Here is a 20,028-nt window from a genome sequence, read left to right on the forward strand (position 1 = left end):
TGTAGACATCTTGAAGAGAAATGGAAAAAAAGTTCTCAAGGGACTACACTATCTTTAATTTTCTGCCTTTCTGGATTCAGATCTCAAGTGTTTGAGCACTAGAAAGGGAAAAAATATATTTTGGTTTTGTCTTCGAAATAAACTCTACATATAAATTAGTAACTACAAAATGGACTTCTACTTCCCGGATCATGCATCTTTCAACATACTGTTATTCGCTTGCCTTTCAAAGATTAGGTTCATGAGGCTATCATCTTGCCCTCTTTGAAAGGCATCAGCAAATACTGTCATCCATCTCCCTGTAAAAACAAGTTCCAAATTAGACACTAGAAAGTAGTTTTGTTTAAAACAGAACACAAAATTAATATCTGCTATTTTCCACTGAGCAAACCAATGATGAGTCATGCAGTATTAGTCGTTGGTCCTGGAGTCTGCCCCTTGGTCCTCTTCAGGCTTAAGCTTCATATGATGCGTGACACCGTTTCTGTCATTTCTTGTAACATATTTGCCTTCTTCCTATTTTGATCTAGGTTTTTACAGCTAAAGATAGCCCTTATCCACATTCAGCTGGTTCCAATTTCCAGAAAATTCAATGCAAATCTTCTCATTAATTGGCCCATGGATTCAGACCTATGTTCAAGAATTCTTGACTACTAATTGGTAACAATGTTTTCAAGAATCTTGCCCCAGGGCAGTATAATACAAAGTAATCTAGCTGAAGACAGGGTACTGAAAATAAGGAAGTAAGCACGCCTCAACTGCAGCTCTTCTGAAACACAAAGGGATACAGGGAGGTCTCCGCAGGTTTATCCCCTTGTCATGACAGGGGCAGACAACACAGTTGCCTATTTCATTGGCTCTTAACACTCCTTTGCAATGCTTGCAAAGGAAAGATAGCTGTGAGTTAGTAAGGTTTTGGCATGTCATATTTCTCAGAATAGAACATTAAGACGTTTTAACAGTGTCTTCAGAAGCCTGTATGGACCAAAGTGAAGCCAGAATTTAGCTGATTGAGTGAATTTAAAGATGTAATACAAAAAAAATAATTTCTTATTCTGCATCACCTGTGCTGCATGGCAGGAGAGTGGTGAACAGTAAAAAAGAAATGAAGAAAGCTTGAGAAAGGAGTATCTGATCAAAAGAGCTGACCTAGATAGCTGCAGTTGTCACCTTCAATTGCAGGCTGTAGCCCTGTAGGAATGTGCAGAATGTTACCCCTGAAGAATTGACAAGGTCTGATCAGCTAATGTCAGAAGTTAGTAGAGATGTGCAGAATTTAAGAACCTATAATTAGGTAAAACTCCAAAAATGAGGGTTATGTTTTGCCTTCTTCAAGAACTTTTTTGCAGTACTGTTTTAGTTTTTGTTTGGTGGTTGGTTTTTTTAATAGCCATCTTCCTTCACTTTTAAAATTTACAAAGTAAGTATTCAAAGTCATCCCTGAAGCCAAAGTACACCTCCAGTCTTGCAATATCCAGAACATAATATATTTACCCAGGGTAGCCCAAGACTAACTGGCACTAGTATCTAGTCTAGAACTGATAATTCAAGGAGCTGCTCTATGGGCTTCTTCAGATAAACAGTGCCATGTGGGAAACTTTTTGTTCTCTAGTGGGGAAAGCATCTATAGACCACAAGAGAATAAAACCCAGTGTTGTTAAAGAGGACCTTCGGGAGGGTACAGGCAACTGATTCCAACAGGCATAGGGCCCATCCCCTGGTGTCCAATGTATGCTTACACGGTTGAATAGGTTAGAAATCAAAGCTCTCCAAGGGCCAATCATGTACTGAAATAACTCCTCAGTAGTCCAGATCATTTTTCCTTAAAGGTAGAAGGTTCTATGTTTTCATTGAGGTCTAAGAAAGATGAGTTATCGAAAGGTAACTGAGTCCCCAGGCCTGACGTCAGCTTAAAATAAATCATTACATCAAGATGGCAATGTCAAAAATTGCAGAAATGCTTCCAATTCTATCACTACTTGCCGATAAATTAGTACGTTAATTCACCACGCTAGTCTTGTTCTGACCTCACTGTCTGTTCTCCCATACTTGCTTACAAACCCTGCTGTTGTGGGACACGTGGCCCCTCTAAAAGGCCTCTCCTCTCTTGGCATACCAAGTCAGGATTCAAATAATCTCTCTTAAAATAACTGTATAAAATTATGTGAGACATTTAGGGTTAGATTTCATTATCCTTCCACAGGATGAAAAGGTCTTTGATCTTTGAATATCCCTAGAAATAAAAGGAACTAATTAAGAAGCAAGCTATTTAGCAATGTAAGAAGAGCACGACTCAGACCTTCATCTGTAGTGGCAGCATGGAAAACACATCTAGAAAAGCCTACACACTTTCCAGTAAGTGCCACTTGTAACAGCTTACTAACAGAAAGCAGACACCTTCTCAGTTCAGGGTAGTCCTTATGGCTGGCATGATGCCACCATGGTCACAGAGGATAAAGAACATTTTAAAATTTGTATATTTGTTACAGCTGACCAAGAATTGTTGCCAAGCTTTAGCTTGCGTTCAGCTTGCTGTCATTGCTCACAGTTCAGTGGTATGAGCCATGTCTCCCACTCACCGCTTTTATCCCCACTATAACCTTCAAAGCCTGCCTCCAGCTTCCTACCACTTGCTTCCACTGTACCCTCTATCTCACATCATTAATGAACTAGAATATCATAGATCCGGTCTTCTGGACAGAACACGACTTGTGTACCCAGCACATGGAGGAAAGAACAGGGGAAATCCACTCCACTAAAGCATCCTTCAGTCTTACATTTCATGTCAAAATTTCACCTTTGCTTAATCCCCTGTAATCCAGTGGTCTCTAATTAAAAAGATACCCTAGCACATCTCGTTTTTCATTTGTTCTGGGTTACATGGAATTGCTCAGAGTATGTCATAGTAATGTTAGCTCTTATGCAAGGCTTTTACTGCTACTTCTTGTAGAGTTTATTGAGCTACCAGCCACTCTATTCTGGTGCCCTGCCTAGAGTCCCCACATTCATACAGTAGCTGAATGGATCTAATTTTCAGCAGAAAAGACATAATCCAGGGCAGGTTATGTCTCCATTAATGGAAGAGTGATGTACATCAATATGCAAAATAAAAAAAATACATCTTTGCAGCCTTTTGAATGTCAATATTTAGAGCGCTTTTTGACTCATTAAATGATAACCTTCATGTCAGTAGGATTCTGTTTTTATCTGTGAGCTCTTAATTGGGCAACCCAGTAATATAGAAGTGATAACTAATGTACATCCTAATTAGCTTATGAAAGCTACGTGTTAGCAAACAGTGTGGACCTATTGGAGAGGCTGTGTGAAGCTCAATATTTGATGATAATATGACATACAGACTGCACATATTTCAGGTTGAGGTTATGGCTAACCAGGTTTAGTCTAGTCCCATGGACCAAATCGCCATCAACAACAGAGGATAGATGCTCTCCTATGGGAATACCTTCTGGTTTAGGTTGGCCTAAAGAGAATCCAGTTTGTGCACTTTGAGAGTACTCCACAATGCAAAACCACTCAGAGTAAGAGGCAGCACTATGGAGTGTAATTTCAGAAGTGTGCTTCTCATTCAAATTCAAGCATCAGTGTGGAAGCACCCTAGGTGTGGTAAGCTCTCAGATAAAGTTTCAGTCAGGTTTATCATTCATACACAAAAAATGCCTAGCTCCTCCTCTCTCAATATGAGAGCGTTTAAGATGTATACTTCTATTTTCTGCCTACAAAATGGTATTTCTTGGCAGAATGCACAGAGGAGACACCTGTTATTAAATCACTGGAATCATGTCAAGAACTGAGTCAGAGCCTCTGAAGCCCAAGCAATCTAAGGCAAAAGCATTAACTCCAAGTATTAGGTCTGTTTGCTTAAATCCTTACAGAGTGTTTCCTCATCTCCTTACTGCAAACTCCATGACTTCATTGGTTCTGGGTTACTAAAAAACATTGGACTTCAAGGTAGCAGGGTAGGGAGGAGGGTTCTGGCATTCTTTGTCTTACACTTTGTAAAAAATAGGAACCTGCATTTCACATGTTCCAAATCACTGGACATGATTATACTAATATTAGCATCATACATTTCACCCAGAATTTAGTACTACAGTATCATGTATTGTATGAGATGCATTATTACACTAAGCACACATATCTACATGCACCAATAAACACAGAAAGAGTAGTTTTTAAGGTTATCTAGCCCACCTCTAAGTATATACTAACAAATGATCATTAGAATACTCTTTCTATATGCATACAGGAATACAAAAATACTGTTATACACAAATGTTACATATACAGAAGCACAAATATGTGCATGCACATGTATTGAAAATACAAAAACACTAAAGCTATGACAAGGAATTTTGGTAACTAGGGAACAGTTTGGATCTCTTAATATCATATAAAAGTTTATCCTGCTTTCTGATAGCTAAACTGACAGACAAGTGGCTGGTTTTTGAAAAACAAACTAAATAAATGAGTTCTGTTCATTATGAGAAGCAAAGGATATCGAGAATCTGATTTACCAATTCTGCCAGTACAACACACAAGTAATCTGTAAAAAAACTCTGAAAATTATGAAGCTCAATTAAGAGAATAGAAATGCAGTTTTCTTAATCTGTGAATGGTCAAGCAACTTACCTATACAAGCAGAGTTTTCAGTCTTTAATCTGTATCCATTAGGACAGTTCCAGTGCTGCAGAGCTGAGAGGCTGACAAAACCAATTTTAAAAGCCACTGGCAAAAAAGCAACAAGGAAGAGAAACATAATCTTGAAGGTTTTTTGAAACGTCACTAGAGAAAAACCAGTTTGTGTTCAGTCATATCCAGGACAAGATGAGCATGTGTAATCCCAAAAGGTTTCTGCAATCTCCCACTTTACACTCAGACATTTTATCACTATACCAAGTTTTATCTTTGCCTTGCTTTTCTTGTCACTTCAGCCCTTACTGTGTCTGACTACAACCTTGAAGAAACTCCTGGGAGATTTTTTCCCCACACACATTGGATTTTTTTTTTCTCTCCTTCCCCTCTCTCTCTCTCTCTCTCTTTTGTTTCTTGTTTCTTTTTTGGAAGCCAAGTATGAAATGCCTGACACTCTTGCCACAAATTTAACACAGCTTAAAAGTGCTGCTCGCAAGGATCACTGTGAATTCCTCACAACAAGAAAAAGCTGCTGTTTAAATCTTTAAAGCAGAAAATTTGGAAAATTGTTCGCGGCAGCCCTCAGTGGAGTACAGGGAGAGAGATCTCCAGGTACCGTCCTTCTCCAAAACGCAGCTGCTTTTTACATACAAACTGGGACGGACTCCTCTTTTCTTTTTAAAGCTCTGCTTGCCCCACCTCTTCTCTTTTTAGTACCACTTGAGTGAACCCTGTGTTTGCAAATAGTAATGTGGTCAGTTCCTTACTACAGGGAACTGAGCCAGAATGCAGTTATCAGCCACCCATAATAAATAGTCTACTTAGAAAAGCAGCCCCTCCTGCATGAGAAGTACCTGCGGCATGCTAGCTAGGCTTTATTTCTCAGAGAGTATAGGCAGGTTTATACCATGCCTGTTCCATCATGATTAGTTGCATTCATTTTAATATTTTCATGTGTTTTAGCACCAGAAACTAACTTTATCATCAAAACATTTCATGTAAACAAAAGGGGGGGGGGGGGGGTGGGGTGGGGGGAGGGGATCTCGGGGATCTCTCTGATTTCTCCAATATATTTCAACTGGAAATACAAATTAGCTTAAGGTAAAGTTCAGATATAGGGTATGTGTTTGTCATTCTGATTTCAAAGAAGTTGCAACCATCTCTCTCAGGTCTGAATTTGGCCCTTCTGTACTTCCAGAAAAATACTTGCTGTCAGAGACCAAGGCAACGTGTTCTGAGTCTGCATCTCTCACACATTTCATTCATTTTCATGCACATACAAGTGCTGTACCAGCCTACTATTGTGACGCAGTGCTCTGTGACACCTGTTTTGCTGAGATGTATAAACTAGAGAAATTCCAGGTGCATCAAGTTCATAATTCTTCCAGTAATGAAAAAAAATATCCTTTTCCCCAGTCCTTTGGCCCTGACCAGCAAAGCTCTAGAGCACAAGCATAAGTGATTCGCTGAATTTTGGGTGTGCTGAGATTTAAGCAAGCTGACCCCATGGCAGGCTTTGTTGAGCTAACTACTGTGAGTTATTCTGGTTCTATTGCTTTTTTCTTTCCTTTCCTTTTTTTTTCCTGCACTGTTGTGCTAGAATAAACACTAATACAACAACTGGATACAGCAGCAGCAGATGGTAACCTACAGCTGTAGGAGTTCCCTCTGAATCAATAAGAGTCCAGACTTGCACCGTCAGAAAATAAAAAGCATGACACCTGATTATAGGTTGGGCCCTTGCAGTTAAAAGCAACTGTTTCTTGATGTTTCTGCCTGTGTGCAGGCACATTCTGCTCACTCGACCTTCACTGCTACAGCTAATGCAACTAATTAAATCCGGACTGACAAATGGCAGCCATATTTCCATGTACTCTCTTCAGAACCAAGTCTCTATTCTGCATGCTATAAAATACAATAACAGTAATGTAAATTATGCAGGGCCAGACTCATGCCAAACAGCATTTGCTTCTCCAAATAGTCCTGCGGAACACAAAAGGGCAGCCAATGTGAAAGCACAGCATAATGCCATCCCATCTAGGATTACAGGTTCCTGCCCAGGAACTGTGGTAAGTTCCACATGAACCTCTTTTACTAATTCTGCAGTCACCAGTTCCTCCTCACACAATTTTCTTCAGTGTTCAAGCTGGGAGCACACAACCTAAACAACTCAAAAGGAATGTGTCACTTCTTTGTGAGCCACCACCAACAGAATGTTTGCTAGACCGTGAGGGTGGCTGTTCCAGCACGGCCCTGACCTCTTCCAGGGCAGACTCAGATAAACTCAGCGATGGAAACAAAATGAATAAGCTCTCTCTTTCCTATTAAAACCCAGAAGCAACTTTTGTCTTTCTTACATTCTTTTAGTCTCTTTTACACACATTGTCTTTTCTGAACATCTCCCTCAATCTCCCCCGGCACCATTTCCTCCTTTTGCCTTTAGTCAGAACACAGTCAAATGCATACCACAGAATTTATCTTTATTCTCTAAAGTAAAAGTGAAGACAGAACTGACACACCAATAACACAATGATCTTTTCCGGAAGAAGAGATTTCTTCATTGCAGTCAGGTAAAGAGTGATTAATAAAGCCATTAATTGTATCATCCTAGAAGTACGGGAATGGTTTAAAAACAGAAAGAAAAATATCTTAATAGTGGGATTACTTTTTTTTCCCCCCTCAAAAACCAGCTATAGCTCAGACCAGAACTAACCCCCAGACCCACAATATGATATGTTATGATCTAAGCGTAAGGATGTAAATAAGTTACTCGAAAGTGGACAGGACTAATCACCTCCCCTCAGACCAAACCAGAAAGTTCTCAATAAAGTATGAAATGCATCAGGATGTGCCACACCTAAACTTTTCAAACACACAATTATTCACCAAGTGGTTCAGCATACCACTCACAATAATTCCTTCACGCCTAAAGTCATTTAGCATTTAAGAAGTTGTACAGTCTTTCTACAAAGCAAACTATTGTGCTCACCTACAGATATTAAGTACAGCAATTTACTTTAGTCTAGTACTCATATGATAAATTAGACTAAAATAGCACAGTAGTCTCTTTTGTAGGGCTCACCACAGAATGAGTCTAAATGATCTTAAAATTATCTGTCCCGGTACGTCAAATGCAAAGAACTGACTTAATTTGACCTACTGACTCAAGAGACTGATGAACTATCATTTAATAAATATTTAATTCCTTTCTTTTGGAATTCTCACTACCTATCTCAGCTAGCTTTGGAACACTTACTCTGGCAAAGCTGGTAAAGACCACCTAGCAACTCAAATGGAGAGGGTCTTCTCTCCTACCTTGACAAAGAGCTGCTGTTATCTAGCTCCAGGACAGTATGTTCTGGCTGTTTCTAAACTAAGAAGGAAACAGAGTCCTTCCTCAGCTTCCCAGGGCTCTCAGGATCTATATTGTATTAATTAGCACATAGTTTAAATCTTATATTGATTTTTATTCTTGTTTACTACACATTACGCTAGCTGGTCAGCACTTCCACTTCTCTTCCTGTCAGCCTCTGAAAGTTTGATTCTGACCTTAGGCATATTCTAATCTGGGTAAAATTATATTTTATAGTCATCACAATCCCAGTTACAGCCAACACAAGTTAATGATTAAACGCAAGAGTTCACTGAATTAGCGTAGCAAATGTGTAGTGGCTGTCTCTAATGCAAATAGCACAGAGCAGTGAGGAACACTCAGATCCCACAAAACCACTTCCAGATCCTCCATGATAGCCCCAGGGAACCTGCCAGCTCCTGGGTCAGCATGCTCATTTCTCCGTCATTCTGTCAGAAAAGCTATTGCCACATGAGCAGTAGCTGATTGACACAACTTTTAGGATGATACTGGGGATTTCTGACAGCCTTCAGGCAAAATACACAACGTTTTTGTAAGCCATGCCTTACACCTACGTACTGCAGCCTGATCTCAGGGTCAGCGTGGGGAGGGATGACTCTGATCACCACCCTTTCTCTGGCATGAGAGTGCTTGATTCATGACTGCTAACGTCATTTCAGCAGGTTGAGCCTGCATCGTGTGTGATTCTGACAAAAGGGACATTATGTGACATTAAATTGCCTGTCAGACAGAGCAGGGGACGGCAGAGTATGAGAATGGCATATTCCAGCGATCTCTAAAAGCCAGGAATGCCTGAAATCTCCTCCCAAGGTACGACAGACATTCTGGTTTTGTCCTCAGGCATGTCACTCATTGTTCTCTTCAACAATTTGGGCATTATATTTGGCTGGATGGATGTTGTAATTTAATTTACTAGTAAAATTAATTAAAGAACAGGGCTTTGAATCATGAAAGCTTTGTGAAATCCAAGTGTTATGGTAGGTATTCTGTTTCCAGTTGTCTCAATTTGTTTCACAGCAGCAATTATAACAAATGCCCACTGGATTTTTTTTGGTAGTTTGAGTCCTATGACTTTTTCTGCTAAGGTTACAATTTTTCCTACTGCAATCTGATCTTAAGGAAAAGAAAAAGACAAAATATTCCGTGTTAAAACCATACTGTTAATTATAACCAATATTATCTTTTTAAAGCAGTTTTATGTTTAGCATTTTGACAGGCACCTTTCACCAGTTGCTGTACAGTAAAAACTTATTTCATCAGTTAGACCACACTGGAATCCACCGAAGGATCCAGAAAGAAAGTTAAATATGGTCTCTTTTGTATCAGAACAAGAGTGAAACAGTCTGGGGAAGCCACACAGCACATCAGTGACTTACATTTATCAATGTTAGATGACTACATTAGGCTTCTACGTTAGCAGACATAAAGGAGTAGCTAAACTAGCATATTGAAACGGTCTTTTGGGTCTCTGAAGTGGAGGGGATAAAACTGAAGATAAAGCAAGTAATTTGTTACCATGCATAAGGGCTATGCAGCTTGCTATGTGAGAATGTTTAAGTATCTTAGTAACAGGTGTGACGTTGCTTCATCATCAGGGTCAAAAAATGCATCCTCCCCATGGGTTTTTTTTGCTGTGTTTCCATCCCAGGGACAGCTCCGTTTCACCCACAGCAAAATGATTTCTAGTGCAGGTACTGGAACAGCCACGCTAGCAGATCTCTCGGAACAAAGGCATTGGCTGAAACCTGATTTCACTGATTTTCAGAGTTGCTGAGCACTCACTGTTTCCACTGACACCAGTAAGAGATCAGGATTTTCAGTATCAGTGCATAAGTTCTTATTTGGAGTCCATCTATCACATGTTTTGACATATTAACTCTTTTTATCCCATGAGTTCTGGGCTGGGAAGATGAATAATTAAAATCACTTTTTCAGTCAACTTTTGTTTCTGCATCACAGACCTTTTCAGATGGTTCATTCTCCTTGTGACCCTGACAGTCTTCAGAAAATAAACACCAAGGAACATTTTATGGTTTTGTTTTACAGCTGCCTCGCTGGCTATGTGGAACAGAATCACTGTGTTTACCAATCTAATTCACTTTGTCAGGTTAACCCCATCTCACCAGGTGTGTCTATTACACCAGCTTGGCATACCCACACAGACACACACCTGCATAACCTTACATCTGTGTATCACACCTCAAAGGTAGAATCAAACAAGGTGGACAATCAACAGGAGCAGCAGAAGAAACCAGCATTGTCATAGTTGGCTTTCCACAGCAAAAGCACCTGAGATGAACTCAAAAGACTGGAATTCCCAGAGATGCTGTCAGTGCCTGGTACTGAGCTCCTGCGCGCAGACTGCAGGGCACTCCCCGGTGCTGCCAGACTCCAATGCTCTGAAGGAGGTGATGGCTTCCTGAGCCGCTGCAAGCCACATTCTCTTCATGGAAATTTAACATTTTCCTGTACATGGCCATGCAGCTGGTGCCAGAGGGATTCATCAGTGAATTGGTGGGCAGCCAAGAGCAGGTGTAATAAATACATTGCTAACCGCTGGGAATGTTAGTTTCCCTACAATTTGTAGTATAGATACAAGAGATGTCCAGAAGCAAGTATGTCCTAATTAATAAATACCTGAGCATTGAGAATCTCCTGAAGAATTTGCCCAGAGCCCGCTGGAAGTAAGATTGCGCTGGAAATGAAAGTTTTTTACGTGATGTCATTTACTGCGGGAGATAATTTTACAGGCCCAGTACAGATCTAAAGCTAAACAATATATGGTTGTCAGACCCTACCCACAGTGGCCATAAAAGTGCTGCATGTGGCTTTCTTACACCATATCAGGAAGCAGTTGGTACAGAAAGTAGCAACTGATCAGCAAGGCACCCTGCCATGGAGAAGGCAGCTTGACCCAACAGCACCCCAGAGAGCCTCGCAGCTGCAGGCAGCGCAATGCCAGAGCCTATCGCAGACCCAAATGCCGCTGTGAGTGTGATATCCCAGAACTTGGCATCCAAATCCTTCAGCTACCAAACACACCCTGCTTGAGGCCACAGCTGTCAATTCTCCATCTAGACAGGGAGGAGAGAAGAGAGGTGGGGAAAGAGGCAGGCGTACCAAGTACAAGCAATAGCACACATTATATTTAAATCTTAGATAATGGTTCTACATATTCCAAAGCTTCAGACAGATCCTGCATTGCTGGTAGCCACGTGAACACAGAGGCTCCAGTTCAGACTCAAGCGACAGTGGTGACTTCAAAAAGGGGAGAAACATCTTTTTGCAGTAGTCCTTTTGCCTCTGAAGCCCTGTAAAACACTACTGCACTACAGGAATCCCCCGAGATTACCTGTAGGAGTCAGAAATAGTATTATTCCCACTGCAGTTTTGAAGAAAATGAAACAATCTAACAAAAGCTTGGTCTCAGGGACTGATCAAGCCAGTACTAAGCACTGGGTTAAGCATTAAGTACCAGGGAAAATAATTTTGCAACAGAGCAGTGTACAAGTATTTGAATAACCAAAAAACAGCAAGAAAAACGACCATCAACAGTCAGGTACATTCTTACAAAATGTCTACTTGGCTGCATGGCAATGAGCAATGTCTGCCTAGCTGAAGAGTGAAAAAACAGATTCCTGAAAGATATAGCTACCACCTTTATAGTTACCGGTATGTATTGGCATAGCTTTTGCCTTACACTAGGCTGTCAACTTGCAAACCAGAAAAAGCGACAGTGAAATCAGGCACAGTTAGACTTTGTAAATTAAAGTGTCTATGGATGCACAGACAAATTCTGTGAATGCTATAACCATTTGCACAGCGGATTAAGAGATTCCTTCGTTCCATCTACATCCCTGCCACAGGCTTCCTGCCTGATTGTGGCAAACTGTGCAAGATCTGTGCATGTCACTATTCACCTTTTTACAATAAAAAGGATCAATACTTCCTTCTTGCATGAAGGAGGATTACTTAATAACCGTATAAAGTGCACTGAGATCCTCGTATGTAAGGTAGTATTCAAAATTACAAAGTAATTGTTAATTTATTACTGCTAAGATTGCATAGAAAGAACAAATTGGGCCACAAAATAGAAGGAAAAAGAGAAAATTAATGTGGGTTTGTACATTAGTTGCATCAGAAATAAACCCCAATCTTCTTGCCAAGTGGTGTATCAAAGCACTGAAAACTTCTGAATATCATTTATTACTCTCAGAATACAACACAAGTCTACTTCTACACAGAAAAGCACAGTAAAAATACACTTCCTTCAAAGGAGATATTTTAATGTTTATACTGCATTTCTACCAAAAATCATTAGACTATATTGTAGAAACTTTTATTTCTTCAAGTGCAAACTCAGTTTATTACAATAAAATTCCTATTACTGCTATGAGATAAAATACACAGAAGCCTTCTGTGACTCTACTAGAACTAACACACATCAGTAGCAGGAGTACACCAGCTAGCTAAAAGCAATAAGAGAGCATTTCTGAGACTCACTGCTTTATACACTATATAAAAAAAATTCTTCTCACTCTCAAGTCACTTCACAAGACACCAAACTAAGCCACAATAACAATGAACACAGTAGCTAACCCAAAATCACCATCTATAAGATACACTCCAACCTATTATAGCATCTTCATTAAAAACTAGAATAGTTCAGGGTAATTCAGTATAATGTTATAATCTTATTGCACTTAAGATCAGCTGGGCATTAGGACAAAATTATAAAAAGGAGTACCCACCCAAATCCTTCTCAGGAATGCCTGTGGGAGAGGGTTTGGTGTACTCCTTGGGCAGTGCTTTGAAAATTAGCCATAGGTGCGCAGTTTTCCAAAATGAAACAAGACTCTAGTAAGGGGAGAGGGGCATGGGAAATCTATGCTGAGAGTATGCATGTGTTTCCCAACACTAAAGAAACCTGCCCATTTGCATGTTTGCGTTTGCCTGCCTTGTTTAGAGCTGGGCTGACAGGCAAAGAAGAACATGTCATAAGAAGAAACCTAAACACCTAAAATATCTGGGCCAAACAGTAAAATTCTAATGACATCTATATATCTCTAGAGAGACTTACAGAAGGACCTACCTTATGTATGTTGGCACAGAAGTTAAAGACACTCATTCCTGCTACATTCTCAGTGCTCCCAGCCACTCATCGCTGCAAAACATGTGGACCAAGGGCGGGGACTCTCCTCGAATGTTGCTGGATCACAGGCTCATCTTCACATTCCAGGAAGAAATACCCAGAGTGACAGCTCTATGCTTCCAGACATGAAGGAGAAACTGATCCCGAGCTCACTGAAGTCAATATCAAACTCCCACTGACAGCATTAAAAATACTGGACTAGGCCTAGCTCATGGAAGGGCAGGATTCTTGGCTTAACTGGCAACGGAGCTCTAAATAAGTACATTTCTTTTTCCTCCCACAGAAATCAAAAGAAATCAGGTCTTCAGGTAGGAGAATCTCTCTAACATATGCTCTTCAGGGGCTACTTAATTTTTTTTAAAAAAAATCTGTATCATTTAACTTAGGCTTGATACTGGGAAATAAGATAAATATTGAAAAGTATTTCTAATATTTTAGAAAACATGAGTGAAAATAAAGGCAAAATAAGACGAAAATCTGATTAAGGCTTCAGGATATGGTTTTCATGCTATGCACTTCTACACCTGTTCCAAACACAAGTTGCCACTGCGTGAGCATACAAAATGGACATTTCTTTTCTCAGTCTTAAATCTGAGAGGTTCCAGCAGCAAACATGAACTAGCAACTGACTATCAACATTCCTTTTCCTCTCTTGCCAATAACCAGCACAACAAAGCAATTGTACCTTCAGAAATGATCAGTTACTAAAAATTCTTCAAGTCATACTGTTCTGCGGATCAACTATCCAGCTACTACTAATGCTTTTGTCATAAGATGAAGGAGAAAGATCTGTTAAGCACAGAACAATTAAAAAGGGGAGAGCACTGTAAGTATTTAAGGCCGAGTGGTTTGCCTGTACTGCTGCATGGCTGTTGAGAACTCTTGCTACGGCTGCACCCACAATGAATAAATGACAACAGTAATTCTTCACATCACTTTGCTTTTACCAGGACCCATCAGATGAAGCATCTTGTTTATTTCAGACATGTACAGACAGGAAAAGACTGCCATAAACACAGCTTCATGTGTTTCATACAGATCAATTTAAATGAGAATTTACCTCCAAAGTCGTCAGGATTTCTCCTGTCTAACCAACTACACTATTCCTAGAAGCAATACCGTCACTATTCAGTAGCTTAGAAGAAAAAAAAACCCAACAAGTCTTTTTGATGCAGCAGAGCTCTTGTCAATCAGTGCTCAGGCAAAGTGGTTAGAGCTTGAAGTAATACTCTTGAGTGCTGAACCCAAAGGAATTGCTTTTCTGTGACAAGCTGAATTGCAGAGTTATGGAGAAGCAGCATTTTCCACAAAACTAGAAAAAGTAGTCAGCCAACACCAAAGTAGGAAATGGTATGCTACATTGTGAATAGCAGTCACTTTACCTCACTACCACTACCTTCTGCAGCCTCACTACTTAAGCAGTGGATGTGTTACGTGCCGAGTGGCAACTTTAGGGCAGCTGGCAGGGCTGTTTCTCATAAACTGCTGACCTTTGAGGGTGGTGGAACTGCTATGAAACTGCTGCTACAAACAAACAAAAAGCTCCCCCATCTTGTGCAAAAGTGCCCGATGACCACAGGTCCCTAATGGCTATTGAGGTTAACTGAAAAAAGCACAGATAGTTTTCATCTGTGGTCATCAGTGGTTACTTATACACAACCAGGTTCATACAGTGATGAAACCAGATCGCTCATTTGCATCTCCTTTATCATGCTGAAAATCTCACCCATCTCCTTAACAGTCAGTCATTCTCTATTTCTTTGAGGTAGGATTGAAACACATTAGTAAGGGGCGCTTGGTCTGACTGTTACTATTTTATCAATACTGCAAGGGGCTTATGATCTGCCTGTCATATTGCTGAGATTGTTGAGATGTGGGAGCATCTTCTGAATCTCTCCCATGGCCCAGCCGCTCTTGCTATTTGGGCATACTTATTCTTGGTGATCGAAAGCTGCCTGAAGCAATGGGTGACAGGATTCATCTCACTGTAACTGGAGTACCACTCTGCTAAGTCTTGAGCTACTGGCATTTGCTGAAATAGCTGTGGATTCAGGAACATTGACAAATGCCAGTTCTCAGGATGTGGTCAATAAATTATTTAGAGCATCTTTTCAAAACCCATTCCTATGTTTTATCTCCAGCCCACACAAGGTCAGTATCACGCAGTTCAGAAAGAGCGTGGCCTTTTGTGGCATTTACTCCATATATTCATCAGAGGAAGAAACTTCATCATTTCAGATATATTTTTAGGTGGTGACATTTGATTTCAACTTCCTCCAGGCCTGTCCCCCTGCCCTTTTGATGAATCACAAGTTATTTGTACTGTAATGGGCTTTCTATAGTTAAAGTTTTGTCAATTCATTTTGCCCAGAACTTCCTATAACTGCGAAGGATCAGAAAGATACGCAAGGATATGTTTTGACTATAACAGATCTTACAAAAGTGCATCATCTTCATAGTTTCTTTCTTCTGTTTCAGTATTTTTCTCAGTAGGGCTGAAATCATTCAGGCAGTGCTGTCCAAGTTCACTCCAGCTGTCTTTCTAACTGGCAGCTGTCATCAAATTCTATCCTAACGTGTGGCCTATCTCATTTGTACAGTTCAGTTAGACTCCTTTGATGGCAAAGGTGTCAATCGCACAGCTCCTTGGCTATGTAGCCTTATCAGAGTCAGAAAGCCAATCTTTTCTTCAGCTGAAGTCTACGGCTTTTCCTTCCACAAGTCTTGTTACAAAGCAGTTACCTCAACTCCTGAATTAATATTAAATATAATGAACAACTATAAAAGAATACTGTCTTTTGTACTTCAGACCACATTTCTCTCAACTCTACTGAAGATCTTTCCTGGATCCATTACTGGAACTGGTGAATTCTCACTATTCTTCCTCCTTGTAGTTCTTTCCCATGATTTTATAAACCAAAAGATTAGTGAATGAGGCCTTTCCACTCAGGGAACTGAGTACTCTTCAGCAGGGTGTTTATATTCTTTACTTAATCTTTCTTCTGTGTTTCCTGATGGAATTTCTTCTTTGCTACCCATGCATCCCTCTTCACCACAGCCTTTTTTGTTCATTCAGAATCTGTGTTTGATCAGGTTGCCAATTTCATGCTCTCTTCCAAGGCAGACTTGCACATAAAGAGTTATACTAAAAATTCTTGTTTCATGTCCCAGTCACCAAGCTACCATTTCTGTGTTCTGCTTGTACTGAGTACCTTTCCAAATGTCTATCTGCTGATTCTGGGCCTTTCTGGTCTTTTATTATTGGGGAAGAAAAAAAAAAAAAAAAAAAAAAAAAGGCAATCATTCAATCCTTTAGCCATTATTCCTTTTTTTGGCATCATTTTTGGCTGATCAACCCTTAAAAGAATTTGCATGACCATTCTTATTTCTTTATAAAGGTCAATGAGCTTTAAGAAACACCATTTTTCTCTCTCATTTCATTTGATCCCGACTTCATTTCTACATGAATCTTCAGTGGTAAGAAACTGAAAACTTAATCATCTTGTGACAGGCTGAACTTTTGTCTGTACCAGTTCACATTCAGGCAATCTCTAGAGCTAAGTCATTGTTAGACACACAAGAAAATGTCACTTTTTTCTATCAATAAACAAGGAACTTCATTAGTTACCTCTCCTCATGAAGTCCCTGTAACAGTTTCAAAGAAATAGTTCATATAGATATTTGACATAATATCTATTCAATCATTGTGTCTGACCAGAACAAAGGCTGTTATTTTTCTGGCTTGTGAAAAACGTGACTTGCATTGTTTCTGCTGCTGATTCTATCCAAAGGGAATGTCAGCTCCTCTGTCAAAGAGTGAAGAATGCTCCAGCATGCTAAGGAACAAATAAGCAGCACTTTTGTGCATGAAAATGTGCCTCTGCCATCCTAGAGAGATTCTTTCCTAAAGGCTGAGAAATAACTTGGAGCAATCTTCTACTAAGAAATGTCATGCTCAGACTTTAGGCTCAACTCAGAGTGACCGGCACAGAACTCCAGGAATTGGGTGTGTTGTGGGTATTGATGCAATGCAGACATGATGGCAAACACTACGATTGCAAGGTGTAAGTGATCCTCAGTTATGAAGCCTGAGTCCCAGAACAAGCAGGAGTGTTATGATTCCTGTTTTCACACTTCTGCTTCAGCAGGAAGGAAATTACTCCACCATGTCACTTCTATGCTATAGAACAAGAAATAGTTTAAAAAAGGAAAATATTTGGTAATCAGTGAAAAAACAGAACAGGTTGCTCAAGTTTTGAGAGCATGCTCTGGAAAAATACCTGTGGATAATGTCATTCACATGTAATCTGAAGCTAGCAGTACACTGCAGGATTAGTCTAACACAGAAGAAGCCTCTATCCAAAGTCAAGTAAGGTTAAAATTTAAAAGACAAAGAAAAAAGAAAAGTAACATCAAAAGAGAAAGTAATACTACTCTGAATTAGTTTTCCATGCTCTATAGGTGGCTGCTTACCATACTCTTATATTGTCCTCTTTCTCCCTCTGTGATTTAACTTCCACATGATCTTAAACACAAGAGACTGGGCTACAAAACAAACAAACAAAAAAAATATAATTGCTGTGCTTTATTTTAGAGGCTCAAACGTCTGGCCAAATCTTAGCAGCATCAAATTCAAGACACATGACCAGAAGTTGATCCGATCAGCACATTGCATTAGACTTCAGCATCATTAATTAAATCAGGTTCTTACAAAAAAGGTACTTATGAATATTGGACTTAATTTCCTTTTTCTTCAACAAAGGTGTAATTGTTTTAAAGACTGGAAAACATTACAAAGCAGACTTCATATGTTGTTTTGTTCCTGTTTTCCAAAAATGGAAAGAATAAGTAGGAAAGAGTTAAGCAAGGAACGTGATCTAAAGATTTGTTTACGAATTTACTTTTTGAAGGATTAGAGAAATAGCTGTTTGAAGACACTAAAAGTTTCCTACAACTATATGTCTACATGAATGAAAAGACTAAAAATACATTAACAAATCATTTGTTTAATTGACTGAACAAGCAACCCATTGAATTTAAATTATATCTGCACTGAATCTACTAGTAATTGTCATTTTGGATTGTTCTTGCTTCCCATCTAGTCCAGTAGCATGCCAAGTACGAGCAGCCTGTACCAGAGGCCTCGGAAGAAAATACCTGAACTCTGCCTGAGGCAACACTGGCATACTGTATTCCTGCCCTCAGTACACATGTACATAAAGCTCCTTTCTTCTGAGAAAAGAAAACACATTCCTTTTCAGCCTTCCCTGGACACGAGGCATTTCACCAAGTCCTCTCTCAGCCACCCTAGTTCCATCAAAAACAAAACAAAACAAAACCAAACCCCTGCAACATTATCAAATTCCTTTGACTCCTCCTTAAAAAGATGTGCCAAGCATTTGATTACTGATTGTGTTTTAGAATAAAGTACTTTCTTGTCAGAGTATCTTCTGCAAAACTAAGAAATTCACACAATGTTGGTAAACCGGTATTCCACTATTATGAGAGGTTGAAGTTACAGTTCTTTGTACAATCAGCTCCTTTCATAACACTCTTAATTTAAGACAATCAAGTGTCTTTCAAAAGTATCAGACTTTAAGTTAGACTAAATATACTTAAAATACATAACTGACAGGTGCTACTGAACTTGCTACAATAACCGTAGCGATTTCACATTCTTTTCTAAATATAGGGTTAGGATGTTATTTCATAAAAAATAGAAATTCAGAAAAAAGTGGATTTTTTTTTTTTACTTCGGTCTTGGGAAAGACGATATCCTTTTGTTCATAATTGCTTTCTGCCTTACTGATTGAAAAGATTCCCATCCTGAACACTGAAGAATAATGTACACAGCTTTGTAAAAAGAATTCTTTCCTTGCTATAGGTTGTTTCAGACTGATATTTCAGCTTGGTTTTGCTATTGTTTAGCAAGGGAGCCTTTCAGATTTATAAAGAATAGTCTATAAAAACAACACATTCATCATGCCTCCAGTCTGACGTGAATTTTCATCTTCTTAAATTCGAAGGAAATTTTTTCAGTGATTTAAAAAGAGAAGCAAAAGCACCTATTTTATTGAAAACTTCACATTTTCAACAAAGGAAAGTGACAATGTTAGCCTGGAGCTATAACACCTAGAACAATGCAATGAATTCTGTGAGAAAGGCATCCAGGTCAGCATGTTTCCAGTCTATACCCAGTTAGATAACTTAAAAAAGGTTAATTTTGAAATCTCATCTGTGCTTTTGAAAGAAAATCAGGTTGGTATACCTCCCTGCCACAAATCTAACAAACCGGTTGGTTTTAAAAGAAAAATCATAGTTTACAAAGGACTATTGTAGTATATTATGTCTAGGATTCACACTCCAGCCAGAATTGCTACTGATGTATACCCTTCTTTCTTGCAATAAATGCATAAATTATTCTCCCTTTTTCAATTTATAAATAATGTTCATCAAAAAGCGCTCACAACTGTCACTGGAACACAGGCAGGATTTAAGACCAGTTTCAAGTACCTTCTTCAGATTACCATAGTGTCATTTTTCCACCCTCTGATTTTATAGCTGCCCCCACCTTCTCGAAACCAGGCATGTACAGAGTTCCACGCATTGCATTAAACTGGCAGTATCTTCATCCATCCTTTTATAGCTACCTGTCTGCAGGCACCCCCGCACCCTTGCCATGTACATAGCAGAACTGCAAGGAAAAGGCTCTGTGGCACCAGCCTCAACATTCTCTAGGATATTACCCTTCCACTGTTTCTCAGCCTTCTTTTTGTATTTTCTCTCATTTCTTCTCAGATTTCCTCTTGTCCTCACAGCTACACTCATCACGTATTTTCTAAAGTTAGAA

At 39.4% G+C, this 20,028-nt stretch overlaps 1 protein-coding gene across 1 annotated transcript in view; it reads right to left on the minus strand.

The window, feature by feature from the left end:
- Nucleotides 1-5,673, minus strand: part of EGF (epidermal growth factor) — a 66,988-nt gene extending 61,315 nt beyond the window's left edge. The window contains exon 1 of the mRNA XM_080374026.1: nucleotides 4,651-5,673. Coding sequence (XP_080230152.1) covers nucleotides 4,651-4,777 — 127 coding nt within the window. The 5' untranslated portion in view covers nucleotides 4,778-5,673. The remainder of the gene's footprint in view (nucleotides 1-4,650) is intronic.
- Nucleotides 5,674-20,028: the final 14,355 nt, after the last annotated feature.

The sequence above is a fragment of the Falco punctatus genome, assembly GCF_963210335.1.
Source record: "Falco punctatus genome assembly, chromosome: 1".
Classification (NCBI taxonomy): Eukaryota; Metazoa; Chordata; class Aves; order Falconiformes; family Falconidae; genus Falco; species Falco punctatus.